Source organism: Uloborus diversus, chromosome 1, assembly GCF_026930045.1.
Source record: "Uloborus diversus isolate 005 chromosome 1, Udiv.v.3.1, whole genome shotgun sequence".
Classification (NCBI taxonomy): domain Eukaryota; kingdom Metazoa; phylum Arthropoda; class Arachnida; order Araneae; family Uloboridae; genus Uloborus; species Uloborus diversus.
The window spans coordinates 104,488,604-104,506,661 of record NC_072731.1 but is presented as its reverse complement, the minus strand read 5'-3'; the positions used below and the strand labels follow the sequence as shown (position 1 = coordinate 104,506,661).

Sequence of the window (18,058 nt, the reverse complement as noted above, 5' to 3'; positions counted from 1 at the left end):
TGGAGGGGCTCTGCCCCCTCAAAAATATTTTTGAGGGGGCTCGGGCCCCCTCAAGCCCCATGGAGTCGGCGCCACTGGTCAAGTTTAATATTTTTAAAAAAATATTTTAAATGGTGCAATTTAATTTTTTACGCTTCTGCGCATGACATCACAAGTGATGAAATGCCATTAGCGCAGATCCCAATATTTAATTCGCTTCTTTTCTCACATGTACTGGCAACGATATGGTTAATAGCATGCGTAGAGTGGAATATTTATTTCGCTTCTGAATTATCATAACCTGGAAACGCGGTAGACAGCAAGAGTAAGCATTCAGGGTGCCAGTGGAGATGCGTCAAAGTCATCTGTGGCATCATAAAGACCACGCCTAATTTTTAAAATCGGACATTTTAAAAATTAATTAAAAATTAAGGGTTCAGAAAATGAATTTTTTTTTTTTTGTCGCTCCATGGTTTTTTTAAACTTTTGACTGAAGGAAACAACCTCATTAAGGACCTTGATGCAAAACCAGTTACGTCCAAGCTTTCCCCTTTTTTTTAATTCAATTTTTGCGTGTGGAGAATATTGATGTTCCGATTTCTAATATAAAAACGAGACACAAATATAAGATCATACCTCTGCTTTGTAGTAAATAATATGGGAAAGATATTAGCCTTTCTATAGGACACTTATATTATTTGTTGGTTTTACCGAAAATGAGTGAGTCTGGACTTACCTGGTTATTGGATCAAGTCCCCTTATTTGAGTTTTACAGAGTTAAATGTCGAAAAATTGCCGAAGAAAGCCTTAAAACCTTCGCCAATCCCTTAAAATTACTGAAGATAGCTTAAAATTTCACTAATAGAAATTTCCATGGGAACTAGTGTTTTCCTCAGACCAAAAAAAGGGTATTGCGCGTTCTGATAAAAGGGTACTTTTTAAGAGAAATTTTGTCAAATAAAAAAGGTGCTTCTTTTACTTTTTGGTATATGTGCTACAAAGTTCAAACGTTTTCGATAGTAATTATTTTTAAAATATTAAAAAGCTTTTTGATGTTTAGTTTTAAAGGTAATGCAAAAAACATTCAGATATATTCGAATCATATTCTTTTGGATAAGTGATTGAAACAAGGGAATGATGTTTCAAGGACAGGCTTGTGTTCATCTTTACCTTTTGGAAAAAAATTCGCTTTTGTGAAGTTTTGTTTAAACTTTTAAGGGGAAAGGAGGGTTGATTAAGTTTAGGGTCAAAGGTTAGCTTAAAAGAGGTAAGACACGGCACCCTCCCAAAAAAAATCTTCAGGGAAACACTCGGGAAAACTGTCCTTTTTCCTTTTAATATTCCCAAACATATTACAAGATTATGTTTTTAAATTTTCAATGTCGTCAGAGTCGCCGGATACCCTGTGGTAACTGAATTGTAGTTTAAAATTGGGTTAAGTATACTTCAGTTTTAAATGCTTCCAAATGAGATCACTGAGTTTTCTACTCTCTCAAACGTGACCAAAGATAGTTTGCGTTTTTTAATAGTTCAAAGTCGAAACGTTTTCGTAGAGAGCTCCCGATGCTTCCCTGTTCTATTAATTTTACCAAGGGAAGCCAAAAAATTGCATTTCTAAAACTTCCCATTTCGGAGAAATTCTGGGAAGAGCCTCCGACACTCTATTGTAAACAAAGAAATAGACTTCAATTTTGGAAAAAAAATAAATAAGAAGACAAATAAAAATCGTGGAGAGGGGAATCCCTTCTTTTTCCTCTCCTCTAACGTTACCGAAAATTGTAAAATTGCGGTTTTTGACATCAACTTTGAAAGTATCGCTTGGAAGGGAGCTCTAGAACCCCTTCTCCCGATTCTTTTCTCCTTAGGCCTATACAGATCAACCAATTTGGAAAACTTTCCGGGGGAATTACTTGATTCCTCCCTTTCCTCGTGTCCTTCCGATGTTGTCAGTATAGAATAATAAAGATGTGCCTTTTCAGACTTATGATCATTAGCAGGGCCCGATTCAGATAGCAGGGGGCCGTAGGCCAAATGGTTTTTCGGGGCCCCTTTGTAGTTAATCCTCACCCGGTGATAAGAACAGGGGGCCCTGGGGGGGGGTTATGTTATGCAGTCAATCCTTACAATTTTAACCATTGGCTAAAACAGTTTAGGTCATTTGGGGGGGCCCTAAAAATCGAGGGCCCTATGCAACGGCCTAGTTGGCCTATTCAGCAATCAGGCCCTGTCCATTAGTATCTTTCTTTCAAGGTACATAAAAGTGTGTCAGTGATAGAACTTTAAAATTTGATTTAGAAACTTAAAGGAAACTAGAAACTAGCTGTAGTTTAATGTCTTAGCTCGACTCGGAAGAATCAAGATCCGGTATTGTTTGATTTAACTTTTCTAGGTTACAGAGGTGGGCCAAAATATTATTTTGCCGACTAGGCCAAAGTCAGTCAGTCCGCCCCTGAAATTTCGTAAATACGAGTTACACATTACAAAGTAGCTACATACCTAATACGCTGCAATACTTCAAATTTTTAATCACATCAACAGCATAAGACAACCCCTTGAACTAGGTCCTTAATTTTAGGGGTTAGGCTGAAGGAGATCAAAGCCCCCCCCCCACTTAAAAAACTAATGTTTTTACATATAAGTGGGCTTGGTTTTGTGGGCGTGTAATAAGCAAATGCTTTGACTAAGAAATAACGCGTTGTAAATGTGGTTCCTTAGGCAACCACTCTTTGTTCATTACATTTTTAAATATCAATTTTGCCACGACTTTTTCGAGCCGGGGTACAAAATGTTTGACTCTCGAAAGGATGGCCCACTATTTGTTTCTTTTTGAAACTAACACTAAGAAATAACTTCTAGTATTTGTTAGTGGAATTTGTAATTCGTTCATTTTTTATTATTTTAATACTGTTTCAATAACTTATATGCTTTAAATTTTTTATGTATGTAAATAACTTTTTAATACCATTACTTTTGCTTTTCACATCTTAATGAATTGAAAAAAAAAAAAAAATGCGAAACTTTCTTACGACTGAAGTCAACCAAATGAGATTGTTACAACATTATTTGATATGTTTGCTTGAACTAAATTGCATTTCATTGGAAAAAAACACCAATCATTATTTTTCAAAAGAAGTGTAAGTTTTCAAAAAAATATTGTAGACAAAATTACAATAAACGACGGAAAATTGAACTGTAAAGGAACATTTGGTATTACTAATGATTCATGCATTGATTTACGCATTTATTGACCTATTTTTGAAGATGAGCCTAAACATTTTTTAAAAATAACTTCGTTTTCTTTACTCTTTAGCTTTTAATTAGATAATATTTATGCATGCAGCATATCAAGCTAAAAGCTTTCAACTCTATTTTTTTCTTTCTTGTATCGATTCATACTCGCACCTTCATCTGTTTTCTTAAAAAATGTATGAATAAAATTTGCCCACATAAACATCTTCCTTTAAAATATCAAAGTTTAAAAAAAAATCATTTTTATTTTCACATTTGTCATGAATAAATCATTTTTGTTTTTAGACATTTCTTGCTTTGAGAGGAAGAAAAATACCCTAAAACTTACTAGTTATAAACCATGCACGTAAACATCTAAATTGTAAGAGTGTAATAGCGTAAAACAGTAAACACGATTTTTTTAAATGTATTTTTGCTAATCCAAAAGGGCAGAATATCTGAGAACATTGATATGTTTATGATAGTTTTATACTCAGAAAGTACTGCTATTTTCAAAGTAGTATTGCAGTTAAAATACTCAACGGGAAACTAACTGATTTGACTTAGTAATTTATTCATCAAAGAGTTGAAATTTCTTTCTCTTTTAAAATAGGGAAAAAAGGGCATATGAGGCAGTGAGAAGCAAAGGGATGCAAGCGGCAAAATTAAAAATTTAGAGATAACTGTTAAAAATGGTAGGTGAACCTCTCCTCTGTCGTGGGGCAAGAGATTGTACTAGTAGCCCTGGTAGGTGCTGCTGTATAGCATGATTTAGAAAAAAATTCAATTAAAGGCTACCTAGGATCTGATCTTTAAACGTGATTTACTCGAAACTTAAATTAGTCCCCTTGCATCCCTTTGCTTCTTACTGACTCATATGTGAGGATTTTTTTTTTCACTTTTTTATTTTGCAAAAGGTATCATCCCTTTCTCAAAGTAAAAATGTTCACATGATTAAATTGTATTTTCTTTGTATAATTTAATATTTTGAGATTCTTTTCTTTGTAGTGTTAACAAAAAAATGTTTTTAGTTGCTCACTCGTGTCCCTATAGTGGGAACATGAAAGCAAGCTTTAGGCACATATAAGGCATCATATTTCAGAGAAACTCTTGAATGTGAAACATTTACATAGTATATACCAATTACATTTAAGAACCCTTCGTCTATCCTGTGCCAATTTGACTTTTTCAGTTATTTGACAATCATTATGTACTAATCAAATAATTTCCTCAAAATATATAGTCCTACTCACAATAAAACTTTAAGGTTTCGTAGCATATTCTGACCACTTTATAGAACAATAAAACTACTCAATATAAAAAACATTTTTAGGTAAAGATTAGTTTTTAGTTAAATTAAAATATTTTGTGTAATTTTATTTCATAGTTCTATAACAGTAAATTGTTGACAAACTATTCAGTTATAAAAAATAATTTAATAAATAACTAAATAAAAATGTAAATAAAAATAAACAAATGAATAAGTTATAATAATATTTTCATTGTAATAAAATGACAATAAATTTATTATTTGATTATAGAAAAAAAACTATTATGAATGTTTACACATTTCTTAAGAACGTATAATGTCCTACACTTATATTAATAACATGGAGAAGATATGGGAATTGTTCACATCCGCCCAAGATGTTAGATTTAAAAGTACCCATCATCTACTTTAGGACTAAGTTACAAAAATAAAAGTCATTTTATTTTAATAAAAAATATAAACATTGTCATAATTTTACCTGTAAGCTCATACAATGCTTTGCAACAATATCTTTAAGCATATTAGTTTGAAATATGTTTTCAAGTGAAGAAGAATGAGAAAATTACATTCGTCACCTGCTAAAACAAAAAAGTTGTCTCCTCAGAAACACAAAATTGATCATTTCTCTATAAGTTTTGTGAAAATTTAGGATTAGTATTGCCATTGTTTGAAAAATTTTCAAGTTTTTTTGCTTCAAGTTGTGTAGTAAAACATACCATGTTCAAATGTGCCACGTTGTCATATGCACCGCTAAAAAAGCATTTTATGGTCTGGCCCTTATAAGATGACATCCGATGGGCTACATTTTAAATCCTTCCAGACGCTTAAATAGAGTTGTGAAAAGCTGGCCTATTTTGCAAAGAACTGTTATTGGCGCCAAACCTACAAGATAAAAGTGCAAAATAAGACCAACCTAAGTTTCATGGCTTAATTTCTCGCTCATTTCTGATTTGTCTCCAAATGTTCCACATTTTTCACAAGGCAAGTAAAAAAGAAAAAAAAAGAAAAAATACTGTGAAAAGGTTATGTTTCGATAATGCTTTTGGATGTTTTAACAAAGAAAAGTGATTTGGCATCATTAAGAACATGAATTCCCAATAAAACCAACTCTAAAAAAACGCCAAAAAGTACTATGAAATTGAATAGTCAAGATTCTTTGTTATGAGCATAAAAATATATCAAACCATATTTGGTAAATTCAAAAACATGAACAAAAATTCCATATTTACTATAATGGAGATTTGAAAGATCAATCTATACGTTTGGGGCACTGATTAGTCTTTGTTTTTTGTTCAGTCCTGCGCACAGGAGGAAATACCCCATCCGATCATCCGGTATCTTAATGAAGGACACCGGAGTTCTATGAATCATAGCTTAGTTGGTTTACTATCTACGTTTAGAGTTGTCAAATCATAGGAAAAAATGGCGGTACACAACGTCAACTATTTATAGAATAAATTCAACTATTGCATAAATTAAGCTTTCAAGAGTCAACAACTTTTGTTACACTAGTAAACAACAGTGAACGCGAACAAAATTTGCTGTAAAAAAAGATCAGGCAATTTCGGCAAGACTATTTTGTAATAACTTTTGTTACAATCTTGGTTGTTGATGACGCTTTACCATTAGTTAGGATTTCTAAAAACGATATAATCAAGGTCTTGCGATATTTTTTCCATCTTACATCAAAAAGTGGGGGAGGGACGAGGCCTAATTCGTTCAAATGACTTTATTTGGGGCACCACTAAAGATAACTTTTCCTTTTTCCAAGAATAATTCTTTTTCAAGAATAAATGAGTTCGTTTAAAGTCAAGCGCTCTTTATATCAGAACGACGGGACCAGCGGTAGGGTAAAGGATCAACTTCCTGGAACCCCTGGTTTTAACACAGCCTGTCAATCCTAAAGCGGTAACTGATATCGCCGGCACCGAATGAATGTGAAAATTGGCACCTTTCGTGAAAGCCAAAACACTGAATGTAATTCTTTTTCTACCTGACACGTTTATATATTTTTAATGTTTTAATTTTTATTGATAACTTAAAGAGCAAAAAATTATCGTTTGAAGTACCTAGTTATAACCAGTAGCCCTCTTGAAAAATACGATTTTCCACATTCGTTAGTTTAGCATGGTGCCGACGATATGCACGAAGACTGCCCACAGGAACGTGAATTCAGGCTGCGGTAGTGATCAGAGTCGTATTTTAATGTTTACATGAGAATGTCGGGATGATTTATTTGCCATATGTCAAAGATTCCAGAATAGCGGCTGAGTATATGTATTTAGGAATTTCCAGGCATATTTTAATTTTCATTTTAACTTTCACAATTTGCGTAAAAAATGCAGAGGGTTGGGAGGATTTTAAAATAATATTCAAATGAACTGTGCAGCTAAATTCCTTTTCTAGATAAGACCTCAGAAAATTTCGGAGGCCAAACTTGTCATCATCAAAATACTTTGTCAGTTTCCTCGAAAACTAAGGAAACTACTGAAGACTTGTATCACATAAAAACTTCACACTTTCTGACATAAAGGCCAGCGGCGAAATTCTAGCTGAAAGAAGTTCTCTTCCGGGAAACTATATTTCAGTGTCTGCTTTTATTTAGCCGCTGATTCTTCTCTAATAGTAACATTACCTTCATATCAGTACATATTTTTTCGCTAACGAACACGTGATGTATTGTCATTTAGAGGCCCACCAGACTTCGCAATCACTGGAGCGTTGTTGGAAAGAAAAGATGAAAATGAAACGCACATTCAATAATACTAACAATAACATTTTTTTAACTTCCACCGCAACTAATCATGTGGTCTGTCTGAGTGGAAGACTTGCTCTATTTTGCATAGTGATGTACTTCTATAAATACATCCAGTTGCTTTTTTAGACTGATGCACTCGCTCTCGGATTTGATTGGAAATTAAAGGAATACTTGCTCCGGTGAGTAAAAGTTATATAATTAGCTATTAATGTTTATGTTAAATAGTATGCTATTGTGGGAAGAATTTGAAACTGTGTGGTTGTTTTACATCGTGAACGTTTCAATGCATTTCTTTTTTTTTTCTCAATTTATCGATTTGTTTTAATAATATCTTAGAGAAATCTAAATAATAGAACGAGGATTTAAATCTTAGTGACAAAAAATGTATAAAATATTTTTATGCAAAGTTTTAAAGACAGTTTAAACAGACTGACTTGCTAAAGAAGGATTTTTTTAATTTTTTGAATATTTGAACATTTTTGTCTCGTTTTGAAAATTGGTGCTGATAGTTAAATTTGGTGTTAAGGGTAAAAGTACTTAAATAAATGAAAAAAAAGAGGACGGGGGGGGGGGGGCGGAGATGAAGGAGATGCTGAAAACCGTACAGTTAACTTTACCAGCACATATTTGTATATTTCCGTAACTGAAAATGAATAAATGGCTTTAATTTTGCTCCCCCCCCATGCATTTAATACCTTACTTATTATTATAAAAAGCTGAGCAGCGGAGTCGGAGGAAAAATGACCGACTCCGACTTCTTTACTCCAAAGTCAGTCTGACTCCGATTCCGATTGGTCCTGGTAGAGTTGTAGACTCGGAGGAAAAACAACCAACTCTTAACAATTTTAAGCCTTCGACTCCGACTCGAAAATGAGTCCGACTCTGAATCATTAGATGTTTCTATTCTCTAGCCATTTGGAAATAGAAACAAGGAGCAATCATATGTGATGCTTTTTTTTTTTTTTTTTTCCGGCAGAAAGTTTTTTTTTTTTTTTTTTTTTAAGTTCATCTGTCCTGTACTAGCTGTCATTAATGTACGCAAAAGTAAATTAAATTATTTGTGTATTTAGATTAATAGTCTGAACGATTGCTTACTTATTTTGACTTTCACTTTTTATATCAATGACTTTTGTATTTTTTATTTGCTAAAATGGCTATTAAGGGAGGTTTAACATACATATTCTGGAAAGTTTGACCCATGTCAAAGCTCCTCATTTAGCTTCATTTGATGGTGTAACAATTTGTAAATTGTATACAACATTTAATTAGTTAAAAGAAAAATATTTTTAAAGCAAATGAAAGAAGTTTTTTGTTCTTAACTTTCAATCAATCCCTTGACATTCATTTGAAGTACTATCTGTAATACATTATTCTTATCAAATTAAACACAACTGAAACTAACTTTTCTCTTTTGTTAGCAAACTTACTAAGATACGCAACTCATCTCTAGTTTCTTAGCTGGTTTTTATTTTATTGTAACTGAAGTATAACTTTTATTTTATAACATAAAAATAAATAAAATAAAGACACAGAAAAGCAAACACGAACCAAATCAAGGTAATTATCCTTGAGAAAGTTATTATCGAAAGGACGCACAACATGGAAAAGATAAAGACAAATTCTCAAAATATATATAAAAAAAAGACCTAGAAAACAAACAAAAGAGTGAAAACTAAATTTTTCTTCTGGTATTGAATCTGAAACAAAACAAAATCATTATCTGTTCTAATTAACGGATTGGCACAATTATTTTTAGACTTTTGTAGTAAGAAGAACTGTTTGGTGATGAGGGTTTGAATATAACGTTAATTGATACTCCACAGTAATCAGATCTTTAAAGAAACCTTAATTTTGGTGAATTGACCCAGTTGCCAAATGGATATTGACAGTGTCAAGATAAAGTTAGACTTGTATAAATGCGTGCTTTGCTCGTTTGTAATCAGTGTGTTAGGTTGAGAAAGAGAACTTCACTGGCTTTCAGTGTGAATAGATGAAGCTCGTTTTCTTTTATCGTTTCGTTTTTCTTAAAGTCTTTTGTCAATGAGTTATTTTTTACAATGTTGTTAGTCATTTTCCTAGCCAACTTATTTTGTTGCCTGATATTTGACAAGTTTTCGGGTCTTTAGACAGAGAGCCATATCACTTACCCTATCTGAAGATATGGCTCAGCGATAAGTATTTAGAACATTATATTTTTTGAATAATTAAAATCATTTTGTAGGGAGGAACCTTTTTTTTAACCGATAACAAAGTAACTAGACAAGAACGTTTTGCAATAATATTTTAGGTTTAGTTAAAAGTAATTACTTTACTAACCACAAAACGTTAGGCGAACCATAAAATCCTGAAGTACCTTACAGAACACTTTTAGCGTGTTTCGCAGAAGCATTATGACATTCATTTTTGTAAATATCTTTTTGTTCCTTAGTTTTCATTTAGCCCTGAAATTAATTAATCCCATAAAAATAAGAGGAGGGAAAATGATTTGTGTGCTAAAAACATCCTAGATATAGCTCACTTGAATGAATTTCTCTGATTACACTATTGGCGTGGTTTTCTAGTTGCGTGGGTAACGAATGTTTGAAGATAAAATTGAATTACATCTTTCTTACTTAACTAGAAAGTCGCCCGCCAAGAAATGACGGGTGAAAAATGGTTCTACATTTGAACGAAGCAATTGTTTAGTGATATTTTGATGGTTGCCGTTTTAACCCTAACTCCAGTGGATTAATCCTAAACTCCAGTAGATAGCGTTCATTGTTGACCACTTTTTCATTTCTACATTCCCCTGAAATGAAAGTCTTACCAGTAAAACAGTTAAGTTATCCCATTCAGTTCAGTTTTGTCACAATAAAGCCTTTCCCTGCATGTTAAACAAAACCAAAACACATTATCAAATTATCGTGCCGTGGCGCAAGTTTCATTGTTGATGACGTTAGGAGTGTTACTCGATCATTGCCAATTAAAGGAGGGTGGCCCAAAGCGGGTAGGTTTCCGAAGAACGCTCGAAAATGATAGTTTTTGCACTTTTATAGCAACAATTTCGGTTTAATTTCCTAGCAGGATTTTTGAACTTCAAAATGAAAAATGTGATTTTGTATTATTTCAAACTTAATGTTTATTTATTATCAAACTTTACAAACATTTGAAAAACCCGCTTTGACCTACCAGGGAGCCCAAAGCGGGTAAGCTTAACTAATTGTGATTTGGAACATTAGCCAATAAAACATGAAGTTATAAATAATTAAAATATTTGACTAGCTACCTGCCATTATAAAAAAATACAGATAAAACAGTTGTACTTATCCAATTTAAAGTCAGTAAGTACATTTGTTTATAAAACATAAAGAACTAACTGATTAATTTAATAGACTAATTAATTTCCATCCTAAAAATAATTTTTTCAAGTAATACTTATCCTATTGAAATAGAAAATCTAAGTCAGCACACGAGACAAGAAATTATAAATAAATATATGATTGAATCCAATACCCGCTTTGCCCGAAGCCACGTTTTTATTTCAATTACTAGCTTTTACCCGCGGCTTCGCTCACGTTGGTGTAGGTTTTTTCAATCGATTCAAGTTAATGGTTAACACTGGGAGAGGTCAAATAGTTACCAAAAAATAGTTTCTCCCCAGTTTGGCCGACATTTAAAATGGCCTCCCCCCTTTTAATATATCAAAACATATGATGAAAACTGAAAATCAAGGGAGGGAGGGGGCTTCGAAATGTCGGCGAAACTAGGAAGACACCCAAAAAATCACACAACACAGATCAGGAAAACGATCATGAGTTTTAAAGAAGTTAGTTTGGGTAATTCTCAAAAATTCCAATTTGAGTGAGGTCAACAATTCTTAAATAAAGTTAACCATTTCCCTCATTATCCCGATCCCCGTCAAATGGTGTCCGAAGCTACAATTGCTATCTAAATTATTGTATAGCTTCTTACCGGAGAAATCGTCCCAAAATAGGGTCAACAGTTAATACAAATCCAGATTCTAATAATATCCCTTTAGAGTGAGAACATCAAACCTTTAAATTCTCCCACGTGTAGGAATCTCACAACACAGACATATTGCCTTCATTCTCATATATATATATATATATATATATATATATATATATATATATATATATATATATATGAGAATGAAGGCAATATGTCTGTGTGTGTGGGGGGGGGGGGAGAGGGAGCATCACATAGTCAAATAAAATGAATAGGAGCTAAGGTACCGCAACGTTGGCCTTTTGATGATGAAGTATAATCAAATGAGTTTTTTGATCCCCTGTTAATCCTAATGATATTGTACTTTTCTTTCCATTGCTGAAATTTTTTATTCGGTCAAATGTTTTCCTAAGTTTTTACTTATTCACGTGAAAATGTGGTAAAGAAATATTTTTAACATATTTCTTTCTTTCTTCTAGATGGAAAAAATCATTTTGGTATTCGGTGCAGCAACGATATGTTCTGCCATATTTCTTCCTTTAGTGAGTATTTCAGACATTTAATTCCATATTTGAAGCATGTGTCCTCATATTTACGGCCACATTGCAAAATTCAATGCTTTATTCCCAAGTCTCAAAACATTGTAGGCATAAATTGACCCAAAATTTGAGGTTTATCGTTATTCTTTTTTTTTTAATTAAAATTCTCTACTGAAAGTAAAATGACTAGCGTTCACCCACAGTTTCGCCGATATTTAGAATTTCCTTCGCCCTTAAATACGTCAAAATATACTAGGGGTGTTCAAAAAGTAAGTTGCACTCGAGCAATTTAGGTCACAAAACAGTTTGTTGAGAAGTGTTTTTACATAACAATATGGCACAGATACATCACTCTATTTTACTACAAAATCTCCCAGTCGTTGCAGACATTCGTCAAACCGTAGCACTAATCGTTCGATGCCGTGATGATAGAAATCCACTCCTTGGTCTTTGAGCCAGCTTAGAACAGCTGTCTGAACCTGGTGACCGCTGGTAAATTCTCTAAAGCGAAATAAATATTGTGCTCTACGCTTACTATCAACCATATCATTGCCAGTACATGTGAGTAAAGAAGCGAATTAAATATTTCGCTCCACTCTATTGGCATCTGTGAATGGCATATCATCACTTGTGATGTATGTTTTGTAAATTTTAGCCTGAACCAGCTTATAGTTAAATGTCCTTCGGGTTACCGTATTTTTTTGTCCTTCCGTTACCATTAATAACATATAAATGAAATCTATATTAAAATTCTAACTATGCCTCCTTGACAAGGACATAATTCTGTTTGCATAAAAAAACATTAGTTTCTATACACAATAGGTTCTTGGTGAACTAACTGAGATGTAGTATTTTGGTAACCGAAGGACATCAAATTGTCACCTTATTAATGAACCTATTTCATGGTTGAAAAAAAAAATTACTTACCGAAACGCTTAACTAGACATTCAAAAGATAAAAGTTACTCTAAATATTATATGCTGATAACAAGTTTATTAAACTTCCGGTATGTAAGAAAAAAAAAAAAGATTTTTTCTCTCTGTAAAAGCATGAAGAGAAAACTTGATTTTGCACTTGATTTATTAAAAGTCATCAAACTATTTGGGAAAAACAAGTTAAGATTCAAGGAACGCATTTATTTCTGAAGAGAATGGAACGTGTCAAGTGATAGAATATTATTTTTTAAAATTCAAGTGTTATGTCTCCTTTTTCATGGAATTCATCAGTAATAGAACAACCATGCATGGGCACGGGGCTTATTTTTTTTTCAAAACTCAAACCGCAGTGTAGATGACAGAATATGACTAAGTTCAATGGTTGAATTAGTTTATAAAAGCATTGTAATACATTCCTAGTAGTCAGAGTTAGATGTTAAAGTTAAAGTTTTTTTTTCATTCTTATTTAATTATTTTAAAAGATTGATGGCATTTTCGACGGTCAATATTTCGTTATCGAAAACTTTTTATCATTTCATTTAATATTTAAGTTGACGAAAGTATTAAAATGATAGACTTGAAGAATTTCAATTCAAACGAAATTTCTTTCAAATATTACTTAACTTCAAATGACATTTTTCGGTAATTTTTACTTTTGTTTTCGGAACACCTGGGGGGAAGGTGGGATGGAGCTAAAAAAAATCTAGAAAAGAGGCAAACCCTCTTTGATGAAACGAACCATATTGTATAGTGTTAAGTTTAAATCAAGGCATGTAATCCACATACTCGTAATTATAATGTATACAGGGTGTTTCGCTTTAACCTGCAAGACCTTTATTTTCGCAACCGTTAGTTCTAGATGCATACTTCCAATTGCAAAAATGTTCAAAATCAGATGCAGAGTTAAGTTATTGAAAGTTTAAAGCAAAAATGAAAATGAGTCGGGAAATACAAAATATACCTTTTTATACGGGCCCTAGGTCCCCTAACTAATATTTTAGAGAAATAATCTCTATTGAAAACTATTACTGACATAAAAAACTCGACATTTGTGCTACTAAAATTCAAGGAGATATTCCATTTCAAAGTTTTAAGGAAACTTGCAGAAGATGAGATTGGAATTTATCGCCCTTTCAGAAGAATGGCAGGTTGTGAAAGTAGAAAATCAAAGTATTTATACTTTTTCATTGGTATTCAAAAATAAATGCAAATGTTATGTCGTGATACGCAAAAATACACTACAAAACGCCGAACAGTTTGAAAAACCACACTATATGCGCACATATGATTTTAAACACTGGTTAACCACTATATTTCCCTCAAAAGAATGTTATTGGCAGCTAGTGAAAAGTGGTGTCAGTCACAAAATGCTGTATTTCATATCTCGGTAAATATTGGTGGTATACTAATTTTAATCTTTTTGCGTTGGAATTATTTTGCAATGGAAATTATTTCCCTAAATATAAGTTAAGGGACCTAGGGCCCGTATAAAAAGTTAAATTTGGTATTTTTTGACTCATTTTTATTTTTGCTTCAAACTTTCAATATCTCTGCATCTGATTTTGAACATTTTTGCAGTTGGAAGTATGAATCTAGGACTAACGGTTGAGAAAATAGAGGTCTTTCAGGTTACCTGTATATCTGTATGTGGGAGGAGAAAGGCACTATATATATATATATATATATATATATATATATATATATATATATATATATATATATATATATATATATATATATATATATATATATATATATATATATATCATCTAAAACAACCCTGTTGTAAAAATTTCCCCGCCAAGAAAACCTTTAACTTTTCCGCCCAAAAAAGAAAACCTGCATCCTAAACCCGAAAACCCTCAGCCATAAAAAGTTATGATACCTAGTTTGCCCGCCAAGTATCTGCCAAACTATCATCCTCCCTCTTCTCCTTTTTCATCACAGCTACTTCCATTAGAACCTCCTTTCACCTTCAAATCCTCAGAAATATAGATAGATCTTTTAAATTGTTTATATTGTTTGGCGGGAAGCTTTTTGCTCACCAAGCAACCACTTCACTTTGAAAAGCTTCCCGCCAAATAAGATAAACGATTTAAAAGATCTATCCATATTTCTGAGAAGTTGAAGGTGGGAGGAGGTTCTAATGGAAGTAGCTGTGATGAAAAAGGAGAAGAGGGAGGATGAGAGTTTGGCAGATACTTGGCGGGCAAACTAGGTATCGTAACTTTTTATGGCTGATGGTTTTCGGGTTTAGGATGCAGGTTTTCTTTTTTGTGCGGAAAAGTTAAAGGTTTTCTTGGCGGGGAAATTTTTACAACAGGGTTGTTTTTGATGAGATATCACATCTTTTTGCATTGATATTATTACTTTGTCTGTATTTTTAGAATTGAGAACTTCAAATCAGAAAATTTTCCGTTGAAACAACGCTGTTTTGAGTTTTTAAGGAACAATAATGGCTAGCCTAATTTTACGTCAAGTTATTTTCTGACTATTAGTATTTTATGTTCATTTTGCGAGAATTGGACGGTTTAAATTTTATTGCAATCCTTGTATCCTCTCTGTTGCAAAGAAAACTTCTTGAATAATAAAATACTATATTTTAAATTATATTGTTTTCAAGTATTTTACAACTTCGCAATAAATTCTACTACAGTTTCTTATTTTGACAGATTATTCAACATTTTCATGAAGGTTTCTTTAAATGTGTTACAGCTTGAGGGCTATTTTAATCTAGCTTTTCACATTCTTGTTTAATTATATTTTTTCTTAAATCGTGGATTATTTTACGTTTTATGGGATAATTTTAATTGTTTGGTGATTTATCTTTTTCTTGATAGAAGTCTTTGTCTTGTTTAATACCTAGTTTTGTTTAAAAGTTCATTTAAAAAACGAAATAACGCATGTTATCACCAAGCAAAAAAAAAAAAAAAAAAAAAAAAAAAAAAAAAAAAAAAAAAAAAAAAAAAAAAAAAAAAAAAAACTAAGCTATTAAATATTTTAAATTTGAATGTGTCAGAAGATCTATACAACTTTACTCGATGTCAAATCGCGGATATCCCAAATTTGCCATAGAGAAAGCGCATGTTGCGCGTGGACTTAGCTCATTGAAAGTCTTGCTTAAATTAATTGCAAAAATTTTTTCAGCTAACAAATTACTGCAAAGCACGGATATCCACACACGTATTTCATATATTTTCAATTCATTATGTGTTGTTTGTGAGAAATCCATTAATTTAGAAAATAAGCAAACCAATAAAAAAGTGCTATTTTTCGCTTTCAATTAAAAAGTTATATGTGCCGTATTCATATGCGTACAGTTTCATATAATTTGTCACGTAAAATATTGTAATGGTTTAACCCCAGTTTCGCGCCGACATTTAAAATTTCTTCCCTACATAAATATATAACAACTGAAAAACAGGGGGAAGGAAATTTCGTATCGGCAAAACTTTGGGGGGGGGGGGGGACAGAATTCTAATCTCATTCATTAATTTGTTTCTCTGCTTAAGTATAAACAAACAACATAGAATCTGAAAACAGAAAGCCCAATGAGCTAAGTCTGCGAGCATGCGCAGTCGCTGTGGCAAATTTGTGATATCCGCGATTTAACGTCTGTTGCAACTGTTGGATATGTTTTAGTCTTGATTGAATTTCATTTCCTAAGACAACTTTGGAATAACTGTTAGATCTGTTCTAACCTTGCAATTGCAGTCCGAGATAAACAAACCCTATGAGCTGAGAGTAAGTACATGATAATTTAGGGAAAATTAGTGATTTTCAAACTTCAGTTACTCCGGCCTATGATGTCCCTGGGGGTTGAATTTTTGTATATGTACTCAATGGCCCCCGAAAAATATGTGTACAAAAAATCATTACCGTAGCCCCCCGGGGGGCTGTGATAGAACCCCGGGAAGGTACAATTTGGGGGGTAAAAACGAGGGGGGACGGGGAGGGGGGTCAAATGGCACAAAAGGAACATCAGTAGGGGACAAGGAATGTGTGTGCGAAATTTCAGCTTGATTCCTTTTTTCGTCTGGGCTGTAGCCCTGTCAAAGAAAGCGAAAACTTTTTTGAACAGCGATTTTATAACTTTAATACCTCCTCCCCCTGATGGTCCACGGGTTTGTATTTTGGTTTACGGCGTCAGGGGCCACTAGAGATTGAGTGTACCAAAAATCAACTCCGAGGGTCTTCATGGGGCTGAGATACAGAGGGTTGAAAAACCTAAAAAACCCGAACTTGTTCTGTCGTGTAATCTTGGTCTTGGTCGCTGTTATTTCCTTTCGTCTTTGGCGGTGGATTTGCTTCTGTTGGCTGCTGACGTTTGGTTTCCTTGGCGGGACGGGGCGCTCCCGCGCCCCGTAATATATATATATATATATATATATATATATATATATATATATATATATATATACATAATATACAAGGTGTTCCAAAAATGACTGATACATTTGAAAAATCAATAAAAACCGTCTCTTGCATTTTGCTTCGGACAACAGTAAATTTTCAGGCAGACAAACTTTCAAAATTAATTACAATGTTCCTCAGCAGATGGCACTGCAGGTATTTAGAGGAGGCTCCAGGTGTGTATGTATGAAAAAATATTGTTTTTCCGAGCATATTGCAAATAAACAGTGCCTTTCTGTCGCTGCGAGTTTAGTTTTAATTTGTTTTTCAAATATACTGGTCATTTTGGCGATCTCACAGACTGCGTTTTCTTTTATACCTTTTGAAATACCCGCAGCGCCATTTGTTGAGGAACATTGTAACTAATTTTGAAAGTTTGTCTGTCTGAAAATTTACTGTTGTCCCAAACATAATGTAACGGGTTTTTCTATCGCTGCCCGTTTAGTTCTTATTGATTTTCAAATGTATCAGTCATTTTTTGAACACCATGTATATATTGAATTAAACAGCGTGAAATTAAAAAATAAAAGTCGTAAAATGTAAAAAACCCTAAAGCCAAACATTATAATGAATAAATATTCCTTATAAACCCTACAATTTCAATTCAGTGAATGAATATTTATGGGAAAAAAAATAATAATAATAATAAAAATATCTTGAAAAAAAATTGTTTTTGTAAAATAGGGTCCTTTAATTTCATGTGCAGATTTATAAAGTAATCTTTTTTTTTTTTTTCAGATAAATGCTTTGGAGGCTGCGTTAAGCACTTTTCCTTATTTTATTCCGGAAAATGCCTTACATGCCCTTTATTGCCTTACAATCTTTTCACGTTGCACGTTTGAAAAATTGTTTTTACGCCAGTAACAATTAAATTTAAACAGAGGAATAACTGTCGCAATGTTTATTTAACTAACTACAAAGCACACAAATTAACGGCAATGGATCAGAAAATAATAAATATATTTTCAACACAAAAATTATTGTTTTA

The 18,058-nt window shown here is 32.8% G+C and overlaps 1 protein-coding gene across 2 annotated transcripts in view; it reads left to right on the top strand.

Annotated features, from left to right (window-relative positions):
* Positions 1-18,058, top strand: part of LOC129231201 (uncharacterized) — a 175,412-nt gene that overhangs the window by 137,321 nt on the left and 20,033 nt on the right. The window contains exons 2-3 of one of the 2 annotated variants that reach the window (XM_054865450.1): positions 7,362-7,414; positions 11,663-11,725. In XM_054865450.1, the coding sequence (XP_054721425.1) occupies positions 11,663-11,725 (63 nt within the window). In that variant the 5' untranslated portion in view covers positions 7,362-7,414. The remainder of the gene's footprint in view (positions 1-7,361; positions 7,415-11,662; positions 11,726-18,058) is intronic. The other variant, XM_054865458.1, reaches the window with a different exon arrangement.